The 15126-nt window shown below is 55.9% G+C and overlaps 1 protein-coding gene across 1 annotated transcript in view; it reads right to left on the bottom strand.

The window, feature by feature from the left end:
• Positions 1–15126, bottom strand: part of FRAS1 (Fraser extracellular matrix complex subunit 1) — a gene marked incomplete at both ends in the record, with an annotated part of 116033 nt that overhangs the window by 4710 nt on the left and 96197 nt on the right. Inside the window, 23 exons of the mRNA XM_080343325.1 lie at positions 554–714; positions 820–1052; positions 1666–1941; positions 2106–2293; positions 2623–2823; positions 3083–3239; positions 3711–3916; positions 4414–4561; positions 4911–5071; positions 5456–5800; positions 5930–6176; positions 7403–7565; positions 7750–7909; positions 8587–8737; positions 9364–9477; positions 9850–10077; positions 10751–10891; positions 11543–11660; positions 12256–12442; positions 12890–13009; positions 13267–13455; positions 13562–13825; positions 14503–14656. Coding sequence (XP_080199451.1) covers positions 554–714; positions 820–1052; positions 1666–1941; positions 2106–2293; positions 2623–2823; positions 3083–3239; positions 3711–3916; positions 4414–4561; positions 4911–5071; positions 5456–5800; positions 5930–6176; positions 7403–7565; positions 7750–7909; positions 8587–8737; positions 9364–9477; positions 9850–10077; positions 10751–10891; positions 11543–11660; positions 12256–12442; positions 12890–13009; positions 13267–13455; positions 13562–13825; positions 14503–14656 — 4312 coding nt within the window. The remainder of the gene's footprint in view (positions 1–553; positions 715–819; positions 1053–1665; positions 1942–2105; positions 2294–2622; positions 2824–3082; positions 3240–3710; positions 3917–4413; positions 4562–4910; positions 5072–5455; positions 5801–5929; positions 6177–7402; positions 7566–7749; positions 7910–8586; positions 8738–9363; positions 9478–9849; positions 10078–10750; positions 10892–11542; positions 11661–12255; positions 12443–12889; positions 13010–13266; positions 13456–13561; positions 13826–14502; positions 14657–15126) is intronic.

Here is a 15126-nt window from a genome sequence, read left to right as displayed (position 1 = left end):
ACCCTGCGCTTCAGGGACAAAACTATCCATGGAACGAGTGTGGAGCACGTTACCCTGCTCTTTGGGGACAAAACTATCCATGGAACGAGTGTGGAGCACGTTACCCTGCGCTTCAGGGACAAAACTATCCATGGAACGAGCATGGAGCACGTTACCCTGCGCTTTGGGGACAAAACTATCCACAGCACGAGCATGGAGCACGTTACCCTGCTCTTTGGGGACAAAACTGCCTGTTTTCTCTGGCTCTGGCATTTCCCGTAGCAGTGAATGTGCTTTTGCCACCTCTGTGACACACACAGAGTGACCCACTGCCTGTGGGTCCGTTTTTAATGACACGGACATCACAAGATGGATTCAAAAAGCAAAAAAATCACCAGCATGGTGTGAACCTACAACCTCCTCACCTCGAGCAATGCTGCTTAACCCCATCACTATTATTGAAAGATCCCTTTGCATCGCGTCTCATCTTTGACAGGGTACCTCTGTTCACTGCTGTTAGTGCAGGAAGATTCATTAGTGTTAGTATTTAGCAAAGAGTGGCTTTAAAGATTACCCGAGATGCCTTTGAGGTCTCTGGCGGTGACCAGGTTGGAGCAGACGTGCTGGTGCCTGTAGATGGACTCGGAGAGAAGGAAATGCAGGTTGTGCAGCGGCAGGGTGGAGATGAGGGGCAGCATCCCGTCCTGATGGGGAATCTGCACCGAGATGTGGATTCTGGAACAAACCAGGGGTGAGACGCGGTTCAGACACACGTTCTCTCCTCTCAAAGCGGCCCCGTCACCGCAGGGCCCCGCGCTGTCCCCTTCTCCAGGCTCCCACCTGTTGGGATGCTCCTTGTGCTTCACGTCCAGGTACTTGAGAGTGGCCACGAACGACTGCGCCTGGAAGCCTCGGGCTGTCCCCGCCACCACGGGCGTGTGGCAAATGGCGCTGTCGGTGCCGATGGTCACCACGTTGCTTCTCAAGGGGGTCCCCACGTGGCCGGCCTTGTCCACAGCCTTGGCCACGCAGCGCAGGTGGAACCGCCGGCTGAAGTAAATGCTGTCCAGCACCTGCGGGAGCCGGCAGGGACACACGTGTGGGGCAACGCCTGACGGTTCCTGGCTCTGCCCACGCGCTGGAGGGAGGGGAAGAGGAGCTGGAACTGTCACCATCTGTCCCCGGCCACCAGGGCTTTACTGAAGCGCCCGAGCGCTCACAGCTACTGCCCACAGCAACAGGAGCGCTGCTTTGATCCACAGCAGGCTCGCTGGGGAACGGTGCCCCAGTCTCTGAAGCCAACAGAAAAAATTAATCCCCAAAGCATCACCTGTATGTCTCACGCCAATTCCCAAATTCGAGGAGATTTCAGGTCTCAATTTCTGTGCACCCAGAGTGCGCACGACCCGCTAAAACTGCTTCAGACTCACGCATGAGTGGGCACAGCCTAGAAACACCCCTGGATGCCGAAGAATTGCTGAGAGCGCTTGGGAAAAGCCCCCCGAGGGAAAAGGTAATTCTGTGTGTGGGGCAGGACAGGGCCGGCCCGGGGACAGGGAGCTCTGGGGCCACCTGTGCAGCAAAACGAGCGCCGGGAGGAACAGCTCGTCCCTCAGCTGCGTCCCTCCCAAAATGGGAGCGGAAGGAGAGGAGACGACCCCGCAGCCAAACCCACGAGCCACGTACCTTGTGGTTGACGCTGGTGAACGGCGTGTTGTCGGTGATGGTTTCAAAAGGCGACCGGGCTCCGCTCCCGTCCGTGGGCGTCGCGACCTCCCAGCTGAACCGTATGGCGGACTGGTTGATGCCCGCCTCGGCGCAGCGCTGCTCCGTCACCGAGAACTGCGGGAAGCGCGGGTCGCACGGGGTGACGCAGACCAGCGGGTAGCCCGGGGAAGGGGACTTCTTGGCACCGGCCTTGGTCACTTCTGCCACGCGGTCGTAGTCTGCCAGGCTGACGACCTGCAGAGACGTGAGACGGCGGCATGGGCTGAAAAGGCGATCCTGGCCACGTCCTCCAAGCTGCCACATCGCAGCAGCTCTTAATTTCCTTTTGGAAACCCTGCCGGGGTCTTCGGTCTGTGCGTGAAGGTTCTAAATCACAGCTGTTGTAACGGGCAACTCACCACAGGAGGTGCTGGTAGGATCAGGCTCCCGGTGGCCTCCTGATCCAGAATAGTCACTGTCGCAGTGCTGGTGTCTCCAAGAACAGCGTCCACGGGGTCATCTGGGCCCAGCACCACAGAAAAGGACTCGTGCCACTCCCGGTCTTCATTGGACATGATCTCCACCTTGAACATGAGATGGGTCACACCTGCGAGAGGAAAAGGCACGAGAAATGGAGAGAACTCGATTCACCAACCGGTATTGCTCTGAAGCTCTCAGTAACAACTGCTCAGCTGTTCTAGGCTACGATCACTGAGACATTATGACAAAATATGCGTTATCGATTTTGTTTCTGCTCATTGCTACTAATAATTTAGCTGCTTCCACACAGGAGTCTACTCTACACATAAAACTCCAGCGATGATAACTGATCCTATTGCTCAGGTGACAGATTTTCTGAGGATTAACAATGTCTGTGTGTTAAATTAGATGTCTGCCGTGAATATCTGTGATCCAAAGTACCTCCCTTCCCTTTACCTGGGCTGAACTTGAGCATGAGACTCTTGGGATAGTAATCCAGCCCGGCCTGAGCGGAGCCGTCGCGGGTGCTGCAGCGGACTCTGGAGGTCCTGTTCTGGTCCCCTCGCCGCAACACCTTGATGTTTAAAACAGCGACGCCCTCCGGGCCGGGCGGCTCCCGCACTTGGTACGCGGCTTCTTCAAACTCAATGGTGGGCGCTGCGCAAACAGCAGGAAAGAGAAGACACCACTTGTCACCAGCTTTTTACGGATCAAAGGCATTCAGAGCAGCCGGGGTGAGCCGGAGTTCGATGTGGATGAGGGTGACGCAAACCCCACCATGAGTCCTGGGGTACGGAGGAGAGGACACGATTTTCACCCCGAACCACAGGCCCTCAGCCCATGCCAGGTGGTGGCACACAGCCAGTCCACAGCCTTTGCTACACCTCCTGTGTCCTCGCCGAGCGTCCCCACTCACCGTCTTCGTCGTTGGTGATGGTCACGGTTGCCACGTCCACCTTCCCCGTCCTGGCCCCGCTCCAGTGGTTTCCCAGCGGGCTACCGAGACAGACCTGGAACTGCTCTTCTGGTTCAAAGGCAGAGTCGTCGCTGATAGAAACACTGCAGTTCTTCACCTGCAGCCAAGAAAGCGGGAGGAAACAGCACAGGCACGAATCACTGAACCCACTTAGGCCACGCTGTAACTTCACTGTCTCAGGTTTAATGTCTGGATACTGTCTTCCCTGTAACAAACACTTCTGGTTTTGAGGCTGCTACTTCAGTGTGGACAAACCACACGGTTACGTGGCGAGACACAGCAGTGAAGACATCTGCGTCCACAAACCCACAGCTCTGTGCTGCAGCAACCCCCGGTCCTGCTGACACACAGCATTCGCACTGCGTGTTTCAACCCGTTTTATCACAAAACAGACTCCTCTCAGAGCCATGTCGTGTCTGCAGGACCAGAAGAACTTGTGACCTTAAGCATCTCTGTGAAACAAGTTTGGAGAGTGTCTCCAGCTGCCCTGAGAGCGCAGAGGCGAGGAGGAGATCCGAACGCCTCCCGCCAGGGGTTCCCCGCTCTCCTCAGGCCAGGCGCCGCTCACCTTCTCCCCTCTGAGGAAAGTGAGGCGGGACTCCTCTGCGTTCCTCCTCTCCGCAAAGTCCTGCGTGCCCTGTGCCGTCTGGCTCCGCGTGTAGCACCTGACGGAGGACTCGTAGCTCAGGTCCCCGCTGCGGAGGACGGGGATGTGCAGAGCCCCCTCCGGCTCCTTCACCGCGTACGCGTCCCTGCCGAACTGCATGCTCGGCACTGCGGGAGGAAAGAGAAACAGTGGAGCAGCGCTGGAGCTCCACAGAGAGCCAGGAGCACCCAGAGGGAACGTCAGCTTCACCCCCTGTTCTCTATCCAAGAAATATCTTGTGGCGAAGAGACCGGACCTCAACAAAAGATACAAAGGCAGAAATGATTACAGACTGCTGCAAAGCTAGATTATATGGTGTGTAATTTCCTTAGGCAAGCAAAGACCAGACAGGTTAAAACACAAGAAAAAGGAAACATGCAGTCAAACGTTCCCACATTGTAAGGGGGACCTTGACCCACAGAAAAATCCATCCTGCACTCTGAAGACTCCAAGCTATTGTATATGGTGACATATGGAAAGAAACGGGGCAGCCAAATGGAATGGAAGGATCCCAGGAAAACGGGCTAAGTCCAGCCTAAGGATGACCTTAGACTGGCCTCCTGCTGTGTGGAAGCGCTAAGGAAGAGGCCGGGATGGACCGGACAGAGCTGCCATGATAACTTACCGTCTTGGAAGATGTCAGTGATGGCCACGATGGCTTGGAAGGGCTTGGCCAGCTCAGCTCCGTGGGGCGAGCTGAGGTAAACGACAAACGTCTCCAGCCCTTCTATCACTGGGTACTGAGCGTCGTCCAGGATGGTCAGAGTGCAGAACTACAAAGAAAGCACAAGTCCCGCTTGGAGAGGTGCAAAGCTGTCGCCCTTCTTGGCACTCGCGTTTGGGTTTCTAATGTAATATCATTATGTCAGGTCTTTTCTAAGCTCATTCATCAATGGAAACAATTTTCTAGATAAATCTGGCACATTATTCCAGAAAATAGTCAGACCCCTTTATGCTGGGAGAGGGGCCTGACCACATCTTCCCTGGCCGCAGAGCTGATCAGGTGCCAGTCTGGGCCTGGCAGGTTCAGTTACGATTCTCACGTGGCCCTGAGAGCATTTTCAGCGCGTGCACAGGACAAGTGCCAGCAGCCAGACCCCTGCGAGTCCCAGTGCTCCTCACCGCTTCCGTCTTGCCGGGCCTGAACTCTATCTTTTTGGAGCTGGGGACGTAGTCGTTTCCCGGGCTGGCAGACGGAGGGTCTGATGTTCGAGTGGCACACCACACCGAGACGGGGGCTGAGAGATCAGGTCCCTGCCGGAGGACGGGAATTTCAACGGTTCCTGCATCACCGGGTGCACAGGAGAGAGAACCCAGATGAGAACGTGGCCATGTGCCCCAAAACCGCCCCCTGCCCTCCAGCGGTTCCTGCTCCCTGCACTGCCGCTCCCTGCACCGGCTGCTGCATAGAGCACCGAGAACCCTCAACACGGGAACAAGTTCTTCCCCAAAGGGCTGTGGGGCATTGGAACAGGCTGCCCAGGGCAGTGCTGGAGTCACCAGCCCTGGAGGGTTGGACAGACGGACATGAGGTTCTCAGGACATGGGGCAGTGCCAGGGGTGGGTTATGGTTGGACTCAGTGATCTTGAGGGTTTCTTCCAACCAAAATGATTGTGCGATTCCAAGCCCCTCCCCGAGCCCCGGGGCAGCCGCTGTGACTCCTCACCTGCAGCCTCACTGACGGTGAAAGTGGCGTTTCCCAGGAACACCGTGGAGACATCGTTGGGCCCCGTGATGAAGACAGTGGCTGAAGCCGGGCTGCCGATGCGGGCGTTAGCCGAGGCGTCGGCCAGCACCAGCTCAAACTCCTCCTCTTCCTCGTACTCGCTGTCGTCAATCAGCACCACGTCACACGTCGTGGTGGTGACACCCGGCCCGAACACGATGCGACTGTCACTCGCCAGCCCCCGGGACTGGAAGTCAGAGCCAGATTCCAGCGTAGAAAGGCTGCTGCCCTTGGCCGAATTGGGGACGGTGTAGCAGATGGCAGACACCGTGCTGCTGGTGTCCCCTGAGACACAACATGAAAAACACATCACTCCACGGAAACACGTCTCGCCCATGGCAGTGCCTGCAGAGCCGCTTTCCCTCCCGTGCCCCACGGCAGCACAGAAAGTCCTTCGTGCCCGGCAGCACCCACCTTTCCTTTCTACGGCAGCAGAGAGAACACCAGCGCTCTCGCTCACGTGGTGCGTCTTGCTGGTGAACTGCAGGGTGGGCTCGTCCTCCGCGTCCGTGATGGTGACCGTGGCGCGGGTGACGTTCCCCAGCAGGGCGTAGGCCGGCGCGCTGAGCTCCACGGTGAAGCTCTCGGTGCCCTCAAACACGGTGTCATCATGGATGGTGATGGTGCAGGCCTTGGTGTCCTCCCGCTCCTCGAACTGCACCTGTGGGCAGCGGGAGGGCTGCTCGCTCTGGAACGGGCTCTGAGACCTTCTGTCCGCCCTGCCTGACCCAGCCCGAGCCGCGTACCCAGTGCAGGCAGCGCCGACACCGACCCCAACCGCGGACTAATGGCCAGCGAGGGCCAAAGGCAACAGCAAACGCAGAGCGAAAGCCCCGACCCCTCCTGATCTCAGTCACGGGTTTAGCTGCCGCAAAGCCTCTCTGCCAACAGCAAAAAGCGGAGAAACAAAGAAGAGACCCTGTTCTGAAAGCAGCTCATTAACACAACATGCACCATCAGCTTTGCCCAGACACAGAGCATTGCCGGCGCTCACGTGTGAGTACTTTGGGGACTTTGCTCATGGCCATGGGATCGCAAAACCTGCTTAAATTGAAAGAAGCAGCTGCTGAAATACCCTCTAAATCATGATGATATAACGCTTCTATTAAATCAGCAATAGCCACAAAATCCAGGGCTCTAGACAGTACAGGACAAGTCAGAAAGGAAAAGTGGGCTGTCTGAAAACGTGCCAAAAGAGCCACTGGAGAAACAGTAAGGAATCCCAGCGCTGTGCTGAGGGTGGTCAACACAATCCCCAGGTGCACAGAGAAGGAAACAAGAACTGAAGGGCTGGAGGTGCCGTGCACAGCGCCCAGGGACAGTCTCTGGTAGGAGGTCTCTGAAGGAAGAAATGGCTGGGGACAGAGAAAAGTCCTGCCAGCTATCCGTGCAATTGTTTTGTAGTGAGGGTTTTCAGGAGCTTCAGCTCCCAAAGATAAACATGTAGAGAGAGAGTTACTGCCTAGGCAGAAAACACACAGTGCCGCAGAACGCCTGGGGCTGGAGGAACACGAGGAAACAAGGATTGTGGAGAAGGAAGCTCATGTCCACCAAATGCCACCAAAACTAAAGACTTTGTAGCAGTCAGCATGTCTAACTGTAGGAACAACCTCACCAGAGAAGCGCTCTTCCTCTGGGGACTTAAAATCCCCATTTCAGATGTTTTTCCAGAAGACATAGTTGGGATGTCATTGAGCACAACCCAGCCCAGCAGCTCCCAGTCACTCCAGGCTGGGAAGCTGCTGGAAATATAACCCGGTTTCCAAGCGTAGTCGTGATAACTACAAGCACACCACGGCCTTCCAGCAGCTTCCCAGCGGGAACTGCTCTCGGGCCGTCACTGCCACCCGGGGCGGTGACTGTCCCCTCCCGGTGTCCCCAGCGCACCTGCCCCGCGTACTCCACGTAGTCCTGCAGCCCCGGCGGCCGAGCGGCGCTGGAGGCGGCCGTGCCCTGCTCCGTGCGGCACAGGACGATCGCGTACTGGTTGAGGTTTCCCACGCGCCTCACCGGGATGCGCACGGAGCCGGCGCTCTCTCGGACACTGTAGCTGGAAACACATCAAGCAGAGACAATTAACGGGCTGGGGAGCGAACCCGATGTGTTTGTGCTGATAATGAGCACCGCAGACTGCTGCCTCCATGGAAAATGCAAGATGTCAGCCATTCCTCAGCCGTGCTGCGTGGTTTAACCCGGCAGGCGCTTCCCACTGACCAACAAAGAGTGCCGCTTACCTGGTGTGGGTAAAGCTGAGGAGAGACCACTGCACGTGGAAGACGTTGCCGCTGACCACGTTGGGTTTGCTGTCCCTCACCAGGAACTGAAAGCTGTCCACGGTCTCCTGAACCTTCTCCTTGTCCACCACGTACCGAATGAGGCCCTGGTTCACATCCTCTGCCGGGAGGAGACACCTCGTGAGCGGACCCGGACATTCCACAGCGATTTTACCGACGAGCAGCGTGGAGACACATCTGGGTTGGACTAGATGCTCTCGGCGGTCCCTTCCAACCCTGACCACTGTGTGATGCTGTGATCTGCACAGCGCGGGGACCGGGTTCCCCACAGCCTACCAGCTGCCACAGCCATTCCCTTGCCTGGGCTCTATCCGTAACGGCTCACGCTTAAAAACAAAGTCAGTGTAAAGTAGCTTGGATCAAATGCAAAGGCTGTGGGTTTGCCTGGGCAGTACGTTTCAGCGCTGTTCTATAAGCTGGCGTGTCCTCACAGGGCTCCTTCTCACTGAGGCCCTATGGCCTTCTGCACTCACAGAGATGTTTCCTGAGCTCCAGCCCTAAAATCACTGCTCTACACTGTTGCAAGTCAAATCTCCAGCTATAGTAAGTCTGGAGAATCCCAGTGTGCTACAGGACATGGGCTGGCGTCTCTCAGAAATTAGAGGATTCCTGCAATTTAGAGCAAAGTTCATGTCTTATTTTTGCACGCACCTTTGAGATCTGACCCTTTATCTTTTCCCCTCCCACCTTCCTTTTCGCTCTCAGCACACACAAGCTATTTGACAAACTGAAGCAGCTGAAGGAGAAGAGAGAAAACACAGAGCCCAAGTTCCACACCTTGCGTAAAGGTGGTCACAGCCGCCCCCGGCTTCAGCTTGTTCTCCACATAACCATTTCTAGGAGCAGTTGTGATCTCGTAGATCAGCTGCTTGTCATCTGTGTCAGGATCTGTCACCAGCAATTCCTTCTTAGTGATCACATTGGCTGCCTGGATTAAAGCCAAAGCAAGGGAGTCAAACACTCTGGAGCAGCGCGGGTCTGATGGACTGTTCATCCCAAAGCCCAACCATCCCTCCATTGAACACCACGCTGCGAGGGAAAACCCAGGGAATGTCCGAGCACGAGAGAGCTGCCTGGGTTTTCTTTGGACTTGAGCAAAACAAAGGCACGGCACAGCAAGAGATCCCTACGCCACATTGCTCTGAATGCCATATATATTATCTTTACCATGGCTGCTGTGGCACATCATCAAGACTTCTCTGTCATCAGCAAAGCTGAAAACGTCCCACTCTGGGGAGGGGGACAAGAGCTGCCTTGCATGGGACGGCTCGCGCAAGAGCCAGAAGAGCCAGGCCTGGCGGTCCTGCCAATGGCAGCAAAGGAGATGGCCCAGGAAGCAATTCAGTAGCCAGGTTGCCTGGCTTGGCTCATGAAGCCTCTGCGCGGGCAGCGCTGCACAGCTCTGCCTTTGCCAGACCCTGCACGAGCGCAGGGGGACACCTGTTCTCTACCACAAAAATACAGATGCTGACGGATCGGGATGTTCTCCTGTGCAGCCTCTTCTCCTGGAACGGCCCGAGAAACAACCTAAGCCGAGCCCAGGCCCGCGGTTACCTTGCCGTCAATGTACTCCAGCCACTGCAAACCCAGGTTGGTGACAACACGGGGTGTCCCATCGTCCACAGGGAGAATGTCCACCTGGAAGTGCTGCGGTGCTGCTGTCACAACCTGACAGAAGTGCAGAGACACGGCTGTTACTTTGGGAGGCAGAGTCTGGGCCACCGTATCCCCAGCTTGGCTCTTTTGGCTCTGTTGGGATTGAAGTCCTGGGGCGGCTGTACCAGGGAATGCAGCATTAGAGAATCATTTTGACTGGAAGAGACCCTCAAATTCATCGAGCCCAACCGTTAACCCAACCCTGGTACTAATCCATGTTCCTAAGATCCTCATAGGTAGGAGTACTTAAAATTATACAGTTCTAAAATTACATTCGGTCCTCTGAAGGCAACCGTGAGGGTGATGTGACCCCAGTGGAAATGAGTCTGGCAGCCCTGTACTAGCTGGAGAAGGTCTCCCTCACACCCCTTCTGCTCCCCTTACCTCCTTCCCCCCATCCTCCACGATGAAGAGGGGGTTGGTCCCATCGCTCACAGTGAACGTGAAGCGATCCTGCAGCAAGTTGCTGCCATCGTGACTGTATCTGACGCGGTTCTGGTAGATGTCGTCCATCGTGAAGGTGGCGGCTCGCTGGTAACGCTGCCCGGAGCTGGTGCGTTCGATCAGCCCGTGCCGGGGGGGCTGCACGACCGTGAACGTGATGGACTCAGCCTGCACCAAGGAGACAGCGTTGGAAAAGCGAGGAGGTGACCCCAGGACCGAGGACAGGCAGGTCCTCCCAGCTCGAGGGACTCTAGGCCAGCACAGCTTTCCCAGCACAGCGTTCCCAGTCGGAACAGAGACGCAGCACCACACGCTGAGCTGGGCTCCCTGAGCCCTGTCCCGTCTCCATGCCTCCCCCAGGGTGACTCTCTGTGAAACCACCCAAGCAGGGAGCCCCAGGCTGGACACATCAACCACACTCCCGGTTCGGCTGCTCTGAGATGGCTCCCGCCCTCGTGCCAGCCCCTCAAACCCAAAAGCAGACCCCGTTCGGCAGCCCTTCCGGGCCACATGTGCCCCCTGTCACTTCTGTCAGGGTGGAGCAGTGACAACCTTTGGGTTTGTCACTCAGGGCTCTTGTTTATGGGCGTCTGAGACATCGCACATGAAGCCATTTCTCAAGACAGCGCTTTGCTGGGCTCAAATACTGATTGCTCTGTTTCTATACAAACCGAGCCTCCCACAAGCTGTTTGTCTGACGTGGTGACAGACAGGGTGTGAGCACAGGGAGGGATGGCACTCACTGCAGTCTCTCTCTTGCAACACCAGCCCGTTTTTCTGAGAGCCCAGGCGGGCAGAACGGGGCAGGGAGAGGAGGCTCGGGGGAGCCCTGCCCGATTACCTCTGTGTCAGCATCTCTTGCTTTCAGCTCGAACTCGGTGATGGTTTTCCTCAGCCCTTCCTGAATCGTCATCCCAAGGCTTTGCACGACGGGCAAGGCGTCATCCACGGGGTTTATGGTGATGTGGAACGTCTGGCTCACCTGGAGCAGGAGGAGAAGCCGCTGCTGGTGAGCTCAGTCCACCAAGAGAGCAACTCCAGGGACACAGCCCATGCTCTAAGGGGACCACCGGGACCTGCTGAGCTTGGGTCACTTCATCTTGGCTTTATTCAGTGAGTAAACAAGAGCTTCTAAGCTCACAACCTCTTCTGCCCCTCCCCACTCAGTTACCCTTCTTTCTGTGACATTTACAGACATCCACTTTTCCTGCCTCCCTCACTCCACGTTGTCCCTCTCCCTCCATTTGCAGCAGAAAGGAGACGCTTCTCAAGGGTCGAACTGTGCCTCTGGGCACATCGTCAGTGCCCTGGGCTCAAGCTGAGCCCCAGGAGCAACGGGTAAGCAGATGACAATCAGACACTGAAATCTTGGCCCATCAGCCTCATGAGGAGACATCTCAGGTGGTTTCCCCTTCCCCTCATGGGGCTCATTCCCTTCCCTGCAGTACAATATATCTGATCTCTCAGCGCGGGGAATGTAAGAGCACCCACCGCTGCCAAATGACAAGCCCTTGTGTGGCTTTGTTCCTTTCCTTTGCTTCGTGTTACTGTCTCTTGTGAGCACACTAGAGGAAAACCGACCCCACCACATCCCACAGAATAAACCGAGGTGACAGAACATGTTGGGACCCACCTCGTTCGTTCCATCAGACACAGTAAAGGTGAACGCATCCGTGTGCTTCTCAGCGTCACTGGTGTGGACGTAGCGGATGCTGTGAGAGTCCAAGTCTGCCTGGGTGAAAGAACTAATTCTCCTCCCTAGAAAAAGAACAAAAAAGGGGGTAAAAGTGCAACAGGAAGAGCGAGGCAGGGAGAAATACAGGGAGCTGGCCGTATCTCGCCATAGGCACTCAGTCTTGGCCTGTTCCGCTCCAGTTCAGGCTGCGCCCAAACTCAGCCGAGCCAGGGATTTACCTGGCACAGCCTCCAAAACACTCTGCTCAACAACTTGTACATTAATGTAGCCGCAGCCTTTCTGCAAAAAGCAGTACAGACTTGTTCCCAGGCTTCAAATGAGACGATGGCACCTCAGGCTGCCAGGGCACCCTGTTGGGGACGAGCCTCTCGCGGCAGGGAGCGAGAGAGGATGTGAGAAAAGGACAAACGGACCATCTGGACTGCACCGCCCCGCGGGACGGATCTAACCCAGGCAGCACCGAGTGCGGGCCTTCCGCAAAAATCCCTCCACGGTCTCTGCTCTCTCCTTCCCTCCTTGTACCCCACATTTAGAATGGGCTGAGCCCCGTTTTCAACACTGGCTCACAGTGACACCTTGACAGGTGTGACACAGACACAGAAAGGTCCCCGGCAAACATTTTAAAAAGCACTGGAGTCTTTAACTCTCACTGCGAACCTGGGGAGGCCAAATGCTCGAGCTGCCCCAGCTGTGGCTGCCGGGTGAGCTGGTACCGGAGCCGGCTGGGCTCGCTGTCCCGGTCCGTGGCGCAGAGCTGCAGCGTCGTCAGCGTCTTGGCCGAGTTCTCATCCAAGATCAGCCCTTCGTTAGCGACGATGGAGGGGGGAAACCTGTCCTCTGCAAGGGTTAAAGACAAAGCTAGGTTAGGAGACTGTCACCCTCCTGTGCTTGGGCTTATACAAATCGGGTATTTGGGCAAGTAAAAGGCAGCACACACATAAACACCTCCCAGACTGCTAATTCTGAAACAGCTACTCTAAGCCTCGGCGTTAACTGAGGGGGTGATAACATTATAATGTCTTAGAGACAATCTAGACAGTACGAAGACACGAAGGTGGAATTTTTCTGCCCTTTTCAGTGAATTTGTAAGAAGCCAAAGAACTAATCCTCACATCCGCCAACTCTCTCCGTGCCCCAGACTTCAAAGGAATAAAGCGGATAAAAACAGTCAATAAAACCTGCATCTCAAGAATTATGTCATAACTTGCTGTGCATACAGGGTGGTAATTTATGAAGGCCTGAGGTTTGCCCCAAAGAAAACGTAACTTTGGCGCTATACTTTACCCAGAACACTAATATAAAAAGACTGCTCCATCAGTTTGCCGCCGTCCGCATCGATCACATCGAAGACGAAGGTGAAATTTCCGCTGGGATCCCCTTTCTTGTGACTGTACAGCACGTGCCCTGCACAGGGACGGGAGAAAAGAGCTGGTTTATTACAGGCTGCCCCACCAGCCCAGGGACGTGGGGCTTGACAGAGCTCCTGGATGCGGATTCCATTTCTTTTTCTCTTTCTTCTTTTTCCCCTGCTGAGAGAGGCTTTTTAACACTTGCTTAACTTCTTTCCCTCTCCCTTCCCTGTTTCAAGTCATTCTCCTCCTCCCATGAAGACGAGGCCACATCATTACTTGCTGTGGTTACCTAAAATCGAGCACCCTCACCTTTATTTACGTCAGCCTGGGTGAAGCTTTTGACAGGTCCTTTGGCAGAGATCCGGACCAGATCATCGGTTTGGGCCAACCGTAGCTGGCCCACACTGGGATCCCTCTTCACGACAAATCTGATCCTCGTGTCATCCGAATCGACAGCTGATGCCTCCAGGTGCTGCTCTGTGAGGTGTGCGGCAGAGCCTGGGCCAGAGAGTCCACAGACAGCTCCAGTCAGCCCAGCTCAGTGACTGGTCTGGACTGGAGCGCACGGCAATGCCAGCGATCCCCTCTCCCCCTCTCCGCGTACCGGCGGGGAGCTGCAGGCCCCTGTTGACAGACAACGACAGCAGCTGCTTTTTGGGGTGCTCCACGGAGAACTCCAGTGTCCCCGTCTGCGTGTAGAGACCATCCGTGATGGAGAAGCCAAACTCGTCTGTTTGTGCTGCTGCGCCGCTCTGAGTATAAACGATCAGCTCGTCCAATATGTCCTGGTAGGTGAAGGCTGAGCCCGGGGCCAGCATGTGTCCGCGCTCCGGGGGCTCCGCAGCCGTCTGCCTGCGGCGGAGGCGACCTGGTGAACCAGATACGGGACTGTTATGGGGAAAAGGTCATAGAATCATTTTGGAACCGTTTGGTAGGAAGAGACACTCATGATCATTGAGTCCAACTGTTCCCCCACCCCTGGTACTGCCCCATGTCCTGAGAACCTCATGTCCATCTGTCCAACCCTCCAGGGCTGGTGACTCCAGCACTGCCCTGGGCAGCCTGTTCAATGCCCCACAGCCCTTTAGGGAAGAAATTGTTCCTAAATCCAACCTCAACCTCCCCTGGTGCAACTTGAGCTGATAAGGTCTCCCCTCAGCTCCTGTTCTGCAGCTGAACCCCCAGGTCCCTCAGCCGCTCCATCACACTTGTGCTCCAGCCCCTCACCAGCTCCGTTCCCTTCTCTGAACTTGCTCCAGCACCTCAAGGCCTTTCTTGGCGTGAGGGGCCCAGAACTGACTCCAGGATTCGAGGTGCAGATGAGATGATCTGCTGGGAGCTCTTTGCATACCAGCTCCCAGTGGGAGCCATGGAGGCAGACACAACCTTACTGGAAAGCTAAAGGAAGTTTTCTGCTTATTGCCAAAACTGGTAAGAATTTGGCTGCATGTGCTTTACACGTACGTGCCAGGATTCCCTCTCACATCAGGGGCTATTGCACACACAGACACACAAGGACACGCTCCCCAGCTTGTCTGGACTTACCGTGGTCAGGACTTTTGGTGACCAGGATGACAAGCTCGCTGTTGCGGGTGTCCAGGTCCTGCAGGTTGAGGGAGGTGTTGGTAACGACCACAGCTGAGCCCTCGTGCACTCTAACGGGTTCCAGCACCACCTTCGGGGGCTCGTCGTTCTGCCGCTGCACAGGTCCCAAAGGCACAGTCAGTAAAGCAGAATGGCCACCTGAATGAAATACAAGCTCCAAAATGATGGTAATGGTGCTGATATCCACGGGTGGGCTGTGCCAGTCTCTCCACATCTAGCCAGCATCATGGCTGCTTCTAAGAGGGAGGAGATGCTTGAGATACAAGCCCTGGGGAAGAGGCTGCACCACACAACTGTCCTCTGAGTCACCGGGCAATTACGTGTCTGTGCCAGGGGAAGGAAACAGAGAGCAGGAAGGGCGATCTCTTTAATCCCCTTCTCGTGTATGACAAAGATATTAGAAGCTTGCACTTTTACAAGCCATAGAATCATAGAATCCCAGAATGATTTGGGTTGGAGGGACGTTCCCAGCTCCCCAGTTCCCCCCTGCCATTAGCAGGGACATCTGCACCAGCTCAGGGTGCTCAGACCCCGTCCAGCCTGGCCTGGGGTGTCTCAGGGATG

This window comes from Nesoenas mayeri (assembly GCF_963082525.1).
Source record: "Nesoenas mayeri genome assembly, chromosome: 4".
NCBI classification, from domain to species: Eukaryota; Metazoa; Chordata; class Aves; order Columbiformes; family Columbidae; genus Nesoenas; species Nesoenas mayeri.
Note: the sequence above shows the minus strand (reverse complement) of the source record. Positions and strands in the feature narration are given on the sequence as shown.